The following is a 10,000-nucleotide window of genomic DNA, read 5'->3' as shown; positions in this document are numbered from 1 at the left end:
AAACAGTGCTGGGGCTGCCGGCCGAACTTCATAGAGCTTTAAATTTGATTTTCGTTTTTGTTTCCAAGGTAACAGTGAGTTAATATAATGTAATAAAAACGTGTTCTAGCGCTCAGAGACCTGAGCTACAGTCATGTGAAAAAGTAAGTACACCCCATTAAATGTTTCTCTTTGTTCACACATTGTGCCCAAAGCAGTGTTTGAACTTGTTGGCAGTGATTTTAAATCTTCTCCACTTGTAGCTGATTAATGACCGATTTCTAATCATTTGCAGATCCAGAGCAGATGTCTGACAGTTGATTAAGACGGGTTCCTCCAAGATGTTCTCTAACGGTGCTCAAATCATTAGCACCTGATCTCAGTCTGATGTAGTGATATATGTAGGGTGCACTTACTTTTTCCACATAAAGAAACCACTTTAGAATAAGACTACCTTTATAAATGGTTTATAATGAGTTTATTAATTACTTTTAATTAGATCATAAACACTTTAAAAATAAATAATAAACAGCTGAAATACATTGATAAAACAACCAAAAGTGAACTGTTGAATACGAATGTGTGACGAAGCGGACAGGTTTAATGTTGCCTGATGGAGAAACACAGTAAGTGGGTAAGACGTCCTATTAATCCTGTACTGTAAAAGGGTTATTAAGGCTTTACATGGCATCCGAAATACCTTACAAATCCAGCCATGAGCTTATATAATCGCTATTAAGTAGTTATAATTACAAGTATAACATTTTATAAGACTATAGTTCATAACCTCATAAAATCAGGTTCCATAATGTGCTATAATATCTGTTCATAAGAACATTATACACACTGAGGTCACAGAGTTATAATGTTATTTGTTTCATTAGAGGCTTTAAGTGAGATTATTAAACCTGTTAATAAACAACATAAAACTCCCCCGTTGTGTTCAGCAGCCAGTTTACTGGGAAACAGCAAGTCATCCTGTTTTTAACACTGAGAAAAAAACTCAGAGATGAAGGGAGCAAAGAGAGCTTAAAGCTAATGCTAACGTTAGCTGTAATCCTCCATAAGGCATCTGGCGTTTACTGTTGTTTTCTGGTGGCTAACATAAAGCTGCCCTCTGTGCTGCTGACCATTTAGTAGTGGCTGCTAACGGCTGACAGTCTAGCCATAGATCTTCATTCCTAGATGCTGCGTTGTCTGCTGTTCTCTATCTGAGGCGATACGTCTGTGCGTCCACCATGTTGGAGAGGTCAAGATCCGCTTGTGAACAGATTCACTTGTACTGAGAGACGAAGAGTCTCAGGATTAAATCAGCCACAACTTCCTTATTACTCAACCGATTTTCACCAAATCTGTTTAGTTACAATCCTCAGACACAGATTAATCCAGCCTGCTCAGATCTGCTCTCTGTAGCTTTATTACTTTAATAACTGATCGTGATAATTAGCCGTCCGGGCCAGCAGGAAAGTATTCAGTCTGCGCCTGACGCTAAAAACCGAGTTTAGCGCGAGAAACACAATCAGACACATCAGCAGATCATCAATGTGTGGATCACTTCTAATCTTCATACACAGTAACACAGTAAGAAGGACGAAGCTGAAGTCGGCTTCCTGTTCGAGTCTAGCACTTGTAGCCAGCTAGTCTAGCATTTCCTGCATGGCGTATGCTGATCTCAGCGTCTCTGTCTGTCCAGAACTGGAGCTGCCCAGGGGTGAGTTTAGGGGATACTGGCCTGCAGACACAGGGCTGTTTTCTGTAGTCACAGAAGAAAGTTTACCAGCTTCACTCTCCACAGGAGCTACTGTATGGTTTTCGAAGTTACTCAGTCAATACCAGTTTAATCACCGTAGTTTATTACAGTACAGCAGTTATTATGGTCATAATACAGGATCTGGATCTGCTGTGATGCAGAAAATACAGCACAAGCTTCTTATATTGTTATGAAAAGATGTTATAACATGTTATAATGTGTAACGAAATCTGACATTATAAAGTCACGTGCTACGCATGTCTCTACAACCACTTATAAGCTATTAAGCTTGTAACAGGAATGATGAGTTATGTATGCCATATAACACATTATGAATGCATTTATAAAGCGTTATGAATACAGGATTCAGAGGAAGTGTTAATGAAAATCATATTTCTGTTTATTTCAGTTACATAAAGGATGATTATGATGTTAATGATGTCACTTGTTAAATTATATCACTTTTATCTGTTGCACTGTTTAAATGGAGACTTACTGTCCCAGTTAAAAAATACCTTTAGAACCTGATGGTTTTGCTTTCTAATGGAAACTGGCTTAATGGTCACCATTAGAGACCACTAGTTTCCTGTAGAACACCTTCTAATGCTTCTGGAATCAGATCACCTGTTAAACCATTAGGATCCTTTACACTGTAATATCAACCAATCAGGAAAACACAGAACACCATTACAGACTACTGGACAGCAGCAGGAACCAGCAGAACATAATGGGTTCTATGATTTTCAGCAGGGTTCTTCATCTCTGAAGAGGCTGACAAATTCAAAACTTTCCACGGGGTGCACTTACTTTTTCACACTACGGTATATCTAGTAATCAAGCGTAATAAAGTGATTAAACTGTGTTTGTGTTACATTAACGTTATTAAGGCGCTACTAATAGATCAGAAACATCTGAGCAGAGTGTGTAGCGCGGCGCCCCCACGCGGCCACACGCACGCACACACACACACACACACACACACACACACACACAGTTCAGAGTGGATGAGCTCACTGATCGCTGTTCGAATCAGAGATTTTCAGACAATAACACAAAAATAAACACTGCAAAGACGCTAAAACGGAGCTAACATGGCCTCTTATTTGAATTCGCCCGTTCCACCTTAAATGGCTTACATTGGCTTTTTATTCCAATTCGTCCGCTCCGCCTTAAATAGTGCGGCACTTGCAGCAACTGCTGAACCATTTAAGGTGGAGCGGACAAATTCGAATAAGGGGTCAATGCAAGCCATTTAAGGTGGTACCAACTAAAGCGATTAAGCAGCCGGTTTCAGCCGTGTGCGCGCGTGTGTGTGTGAGTGTGTGTGTTCGTTCCTGTCTGTCTGCCTGTCTGTCTGTTCTGCATCTGAACGTTAACAGTTTAAACCTAATTCTGATCCGGAAATGAGGCCGAAAATCATAATAATGCTGTAAAATGTCACCGAGCGTCAGTCGGACTGAGCGCTGAGCAGCAGCTCTGAGAGAAACGCACACAAACACAGACGAACCGCAGACGAGCATCTGCTGACCGTCACAACAGCAGCTTCACCTCCTTCACCTCCTTCATCCCCATCTCCTCCGCGTCTCTCCGAGGCTGAGTCAGGTGCTCCTACCTGTCTGGGGATCTGATCTCCGTCCCTGTCCTCCTTCAGGGCTTTGGGCGGAGGCTGGAAGCGGATTTTCCCCATGATGGCGATGATGAAGATGAAGGTGATGACAGTAGAGCCCAGAGAGAACTGACAGCTGCGAACACCAGAGGGCGCCAAAATGAAGGGGAGTGAATGGAGCCAAACGGATAAAAACATCATTTAACTTATTTATAATCATTAATTTCCTTCAGTTTCGGAAATAAAGAATTTTATTTTAAAACGTGAAAAATATCAGTATTGTTGGCAGCAGGACGCATTACTGATACTGAGAGCTGATTGGTTAACGTTACTGATACTGAGAGCTGGTTGGTTAGCATTACTGCTACTGAGAGCTGATTGGTTAGCATTACTGCTACTAAGTGCTGATTGGTTAGCGTTACTGCTACTGAGAGCTGATGGGTTAGCATTACTGATACTGAGTGCTGATTGGTTAGTATTACTGCTACTGAGAGCTGGCTGGTTAGCATTACTGCTACTGAGAGCTGATTGGTTAGCATTACTGCTACTGAGTGCTGATTGGTTAGCGTTACTGCTACTGAGAGCTGATGGGTTAGCATTACTGATACTGAGTGCTGATTGGTTAGCGTTACTGCTACTGAGAGCTGACTGGTTAGCGTTACTGCTACTGAGAGCTGATTGGTTAGCGTTACTGCTACTGAGAGCGGATTGGTTAGCATTACTGCTAAGTGCTGACTGGTTAGCGTTACTGCTACTGAGAGCTGGTTGGTTAGCATTACTGCTACTGAGAGCTGACTGGTTAGCGTTACTGCTACTGAGAGCTGATTGGTTAGCATTACTGCTACTGAGAGCTGACTGGTTAGCGTTACTGATACTGAGTGCTGATTGGTTAGCGTTACTGCTACTGAGAGCTGACTGGTTAGCGTTACTGATACTGAGTGCTGATTGGTTAGCGTTACTGCTACTGAGAGCTGATTGGTTAGCGTTACTGATACTGAGTGCTGATTGGTTAGCGTTACTGCTACTGAGAGCTGACTGGTTAGCGTTACTGATATTGAGTGCTGATTGGTTAGCGTTACTGCTACTGAGAGCTGACTGGTTAGCGTTACTGCTACTGAGAGCTGATTGGTTAGCGTTACTGCTACTAAGTGCTGATTGGTTAGCGTTACTGCTACTGAGAGCTGGCTGGTTAGCATTACTGCTACTGAGAGCTGATTGGTTAGTGTTACTGATACTGAGTGCTGATTGGTTAGCATTACTGCTACTGAGAGCTGATTGGTTAGCATTACTGATACTGAGTTCTGATTGGTTAGCATTACTGCTACTGAGAGCTGATGGGTTAGCATTACTGATACTGAGTGCTGATTGGTTAGCATTACTGCTACTGAGAGCTGGCTGTTTAGCATTACTGCTACTGAGAGCTGATTGGTTAGCATTACTGCTACTGAGAGCTGATTGGTTAGCATTACTTCTACTAAGTGCTGATTGGTTAGCGTTACTGCTACTGAGAGCTGATTGGTTAGTGTTACTGCTACTGAGAGCTGATGGGTTAGCGTTACTGATACTGAGTGCTGATTGGTTAGCGTTACTGCTACTGAGAGCTGATGGGTTAGCGTTACTGCTACTGAGAGCTGATTGGTTGGCATTACTGCTACTGAGAGCTGATTGGTTGGCATTACTGATACTGAGTGCTGATTGGTTAGCGTTACTGCTACTGAGGGCTGATTGGTCTGCATTACTGATACTGAGAGCTGATTGGTCTGCATTACTGATACTGAGAGCTGATTGGTCTGCATTACTGATACCCGTTGGACTAAGTTCTGCACCCTCTCTAGTGTCTGATCCCAGAACAATCCTGAAAAATTACTCAAATTAAAATTTCCAGAAAGCAGAGAGAAAAACTCTGAGCTCTATTTGTAATACACGCTAATTTCCACTATCACTCTGATGTTTTAACACAGAACCTTGAATTCAGTATAATTTAGTACTTTAAAGGTGTTAATAACGAGTTCAGCGACGCTGAGCTCTGATAAACACAGCAACACAACGTACCTTCAGTTCTTATCAAACAGGATCATATTCACGCCTGAATAATCACGTTTTATACGGTTCACGTCTGAAACACGAGCTTCCTGTGAAGAAGATATGAAATATCATCAGAACACTGATATGAGTTATTAATACTTTCCTGAATCATCATCAGCAGCAGAAAGCTGGTCTGATTATGGCAGCTGATTATATTACAGCCAATCTGCAGAGAAAGATGAGAATTACGCTATTTACGTAAAAACAGAGCGAATATTTTTCATCTCAGCACTTTTCTATCAGTCGTTCCGTTTAATCAGATTAAATCCACCAGCAGAAACACTGAGTTCAGTTCAGTCGGCACAGAAACGGAGTTACATTCAGCACAAACACACAACAGAATAACACCATACAACACACACACCACACACACACACACACCACATACACACACACACAACACAAACAAACACACACACACACACCACACACACACACACCACATACACACACACAACACAAACACACACACACAACACACACACATACACACACACACACACAACACACACCACATACACACACAACACACACATACACACCAAACACATACACATTGTGCGCACACACACACACACACACACACATCACACCCCACACACACACACACACCACACACACACACACCACATACACACACACACAACACAAACAAACACACACACACACACCACATACACACACACAACACACACACACACACACACAACACACACACACACACCACACACACACACACACACACCACATACACACACACACAACACAAACACACACACAACACACACACACACACACACACACAACACACACACACACACACACACATACACACCAAACACATACACATTGCGCACACACACACACACACACACACACACCACACACACACCACACACACAACACATCACACCACACACACACACACAAACACAGTCACAACACACAACATAAACAACACAACACACACAGTCATGGCGACCCCTGGTTCCTATCACCACCACTGTAAAGTCATCTGGACCATTTCACACCAAACTCTGAATCTCTCTGATTACAGCTCACACACTGAATTATGGGGGAATTTAGGAGAATTGGTGGAATTGTACAATTCTGAGAACATTGATTACTTTAGTCTGAAAATCAGATCTGAGTTAATGTGAGTCCTGAACGTCGTGCTGATGAACCGACAGCAGAGACTGTAAAAGTCATTTTGGCTGAAACTGTGAAACAGTAACAGCACCACCAACACCAACAATCAACACAACAAACACCGACACTAAAGAGCTGAGATACTTAGGAGGTTTTTTAGAATATGGTTAATTATTATTGTGATATAAATGTAAACAGGCTGTTTTCTGTTTGGATTATTTGTGTTTATGTTGAGCGATTCTGCTGAAACAGAGAAAAAAACAGACAGGAGATTCACTCAGCAGGATTTCTGTCTTTAAAACAAATTAAACGTTTTTCAGAAGCATTTTAGTAACTAATAACCTTTAGATCATATCTGTACATGAAACACCATCAGAATATCTACAGTACAAGGCAAAAACAAACAAACGTAACTAACGTAAACAAACAGAAGCCTCTTTCACACATGCACCGGAATTGGACAGGAACAGGAAATTAACAGGAATTTAACAGGAAGGGGTTCAGCCTGAACGCAAGCTGTAAAGCTCAAGCAGTAATTTAAACCGTTACAGAGTTGACAAAAGCTGCTACGTTACCGAAAATACAGTAACATACAGATCACAGCCAGCAAAGCTGAACGCTTCAGGGATTATTTTTGTAGCTTTTTTTAGTTTATATTTACAGTTTATAAACTGCAGCGTGTCTTACAGTTTAATGATGTTACAGACGGAGGTGAGAGAGCGCAAGAGAGAGAGAGAGAGAGAGAGAGAGAGAGAGAGAGAACAGTCCCGGGATGAAGTTATTCTTGTACACGATTCAGAAATGAACTGTTTGCCGCTTAAGCTGAGAACGTGACTTCCTGTTTAAGTGGATTTTAATAGCGTGTGAACAACGTAAGGCCCGAATGTTACCGGCTTAAAAGAGTCCCGATAATGAGCCTCGTTCACCAACTGTTCTTAAGAAGAAATTCCTTCTTAAACCCACTTACGCAGTTTTGACGAAGACTCTGACTCACCAGTGTTCTCTTATTTGTTCTTAGGTAAGAACAGAATCTACACACACTCAAGAGCACAAAGGAGAGAACAGTTCTGCGCTTTAAGAACACGACATGAATCCGACATAGACTTTTTCTTAGAACCTTTCTCAAAAACACACTTAAGAACAAACTTAGGAGGATATTGGAGAACGAGGCCCAGCGTCCCGGTTTTACAGTGTGAAAGAGGTTCAGTCACATTTTACCCAGAATTCTCTCACACACACACTCACGCACACAATCCTCTACCAGCACACAAGTGTGTGTGTGTGTGTTACATGTTTATGTGCAATAGAAGCAGCAGCATCTCATCACTGTTCACTAATTTAGAATAAAACAAAAAGTAGTCAATCATCATCATCATCATCGTCGTCGTAACCGTCATCTTCATCCTCCTCCGTTCAGCACATGCGTATAAAACACTGACACGTTAAACTTGCAGAACACTCGGTGTACGAAGCGCTCGTGATCCTACACACACGCCGTGTCTGACAGGTTCCTGTAAATGTCGTGCAGATGTTGTTGATGAACATCGTGCAGATGTGTGTGTGTGTGTGTGTTCAGGCGTCCTGTGTGCCGGGCCGGCGCAGCTCGCGGATCTGTTTGATTAAGTAGGTCTTTTCATCGTTAAACTGCTCGTCCTCGGTGCGATCGTTCTGGAACTTGCTCAGGAACTCGATTAGTTTGGTCTGATTCTTCAGCAGGATATCCAGGATGGGCTGAGTTTTATTCGGATTGGCCACAAACACCTGAAAAAATGACAAAAAACAAACATTGCATTACAGAGTGTGTACTGGGTACATTTAAAGGTTGTGTGTGTCTCCATAATATGCATGTACACATAGTGTGTGTGTGTGTAATGTATATGTGTGTATAGTTGTGGGTGTGGTGTGTATGTGTGTATAGTTGTGTGTGTGGTGTGTATGTGTGTATAGTTGTGTGTGTAGTGTGTATGTGTGTATAGTTGTGTGTGTGGTGTGTATGTGTGTATAGTTGTGTGTGTATGTGTGTATGTGTATGTGTGTATAGTTGTGTGTGTATGTGTGTATAGTTGTGTGTGTGGTGTGTATGTGTGTATAGTTGTGTGTGTATGTGTGTATGTGTGTATAGTTGTGTGTGTATGTGTGTATGTGTGTATAGTTGTGTGTGTGGTGTGTATAGTTGTGTGTGTGGTGTGTATAGTTGTGTGTGTATGTGTGTATAGTTGTTTGCACCTTGAAGACGTGAAAAGCTTCGAACTGGATGTTTCGGCTTTTGTCTCTCAGCAGGTTCATCATCAGTTTGAGGTTTTCTGGTTTGCTGATGTATTTGGTCATTATGGTAAAGTTGTGTCGGTCCAGCAGGAGCTCGCCCAGCAGCTGAGAGAGAGAGAGAGAGAAAGAGAGAGACAGAGAGAGAGAGAGACAGAGAGAGAGACAGAGAGAGAGAGAGACTCAGGAAAACGTCCTTCACATGTCCTTATTAAAGAAGGCCGAGAGGAAGACGTTGTGTTCTGAGACGCTGGACGTCCGTCCCACCGCCGTCTTTTAAAGACCAGAGCATAAACTTCGTCTCCTCTGCAGACCAGTTTCTGCTCCGCCATGTTGAACGGTATAAACTCTCACTGTGACGTGACGAACATGATCAGAACGGACTTAAACTTTCAGATAGGGAATGTAATCAGATACAACTGTATTCCAAATGGCCTCAATCAGACTAGTCTATTCCGATTGAGCTATTAGTCGGATTATTAGCGGATTATTAGGATGCATGTAAACGTGGCTAATGGTACTACAATGACATCTTTAAAATTAACCACTCATGACTGTGTAATCCTAAAATGCCCCTCACCTTCAAAACAACAGACACCTTCATGAAACCTCAAACATCCTGTAGAACACCTCAAACACACACACACACACACACACACACACACACACACACTCCTACCTTCAGCGACTGTCTCTTGGTCACGTAGTTCTCTGAATGCAGAAGCTTCTCGTATTCGGTGAAGAACTTCAAAGACACAGAGAGAAAAAGAGGATTATTACTAATTTAGATTATTTATCATCTTCTCAGAATAAAACGCTTAATTAACGTTTCAGCCTGAAGGAACCAAAAACCCCCAGAGAGTTTCAGATCAGTGATGAGGGAGCGTTTCATTTCCAATCAGCTCCACATCATCATCTACCATCAGAACATCTGCTCTCCACAGATAAACCGTCACACTCACACTGAGAAACACTGCAGACACTCTGACACTTTATTCACCGACTTTTACCAACATCACTAAAACTACCAATAAACAGAGACTAAAACATTCTACAACACACACACACACACACACACACACTACTCTGAGTGAAATACGTTTACTGTATTTAAAGCTATTAGTGTTGTGTATGTGATAGTTCGTGATATTTAATTGTATTATAATTCC

The 10,000-nt window shown here is 41.9% G+C and overlaps 2 protein-coding genes across 4 annotated transcripts in view; both read right to left on the bottom strand.

Annotated features, from left to right (window-relative positions):
* Positions 1 to 3,486, bottom strand: part of LOC118796966 (integral membrane protein 2C-like) — a 9,774-nt gene extending 6,288 nt beyond the window's left edge. The window contains exon 1 of one of the 2 annotated variants that reach the window (XM_036556136.1): positions 3,342 to 3,486. In XM_036556136.1, coding sequence (XP_036412029.1) covers positions 3,342 to 3,416 — 75 coding nt within the window. In that variant the 5' untranslated portion in view covers positions 3,417 to 3,486. Of the gene's footprint in view, positions 1 to 3,277 lie in introns of both variants that reach the window. The other variant, XM_036556137.1, reaches the window with a different exon arrangement.
* A 3,355-nt stretch (positions 3,487 to 6,841) lies between these two features.
* cab39 (calcium binding protein 39) overlaps positions 6,842 to 10,000 on the bottom strand; it is a 10,693-nt gene continuing 7,534 nt past the window's right edge. For both annotated transcript variants that reach the window (XM_036556134.1, XM_036556135.1), the window contains 3 exons: positions 9,511 to 9,576; positions 8,796 to 8,939; positions 6,842 to 8,330 (listed from right to left, as the gene is read on the bottom strand). In XM_036556134.1, coding sequence (XP_036412027.1) covers positions 8,142 to 8,330; positions 8,796 to 8,939; positions 9,511 to 9,576 — 399 coding nt within the window. In that variant the 3' untranslated portion in view covers positions 6,842 to 8,141. The remainder of the gene's footprint in view (positions 8,331 to 8,795; positions 8,940 to 9,510; positions 9,577 to 10,000) is intronic.

This window comes from Colossoma macropomum, unplaced genomic scaffold, assembly GCF_904425465.1.
Source record: "Colossoma macropomum unplaced genomic scaffold, Colossoma_macropomum, whole genome shotgun sequence".
Taxonomy (NCBI): domain Eukaryota; kingdom Metazoa; phylum Chordata; class Actinopteri; order Characiformes; family Serrasalmidae; genus Colossoma; species Colossoma macropomum.
This window is presented reverse-complemented; position numbering and strand designations above follow the sequence as displayed.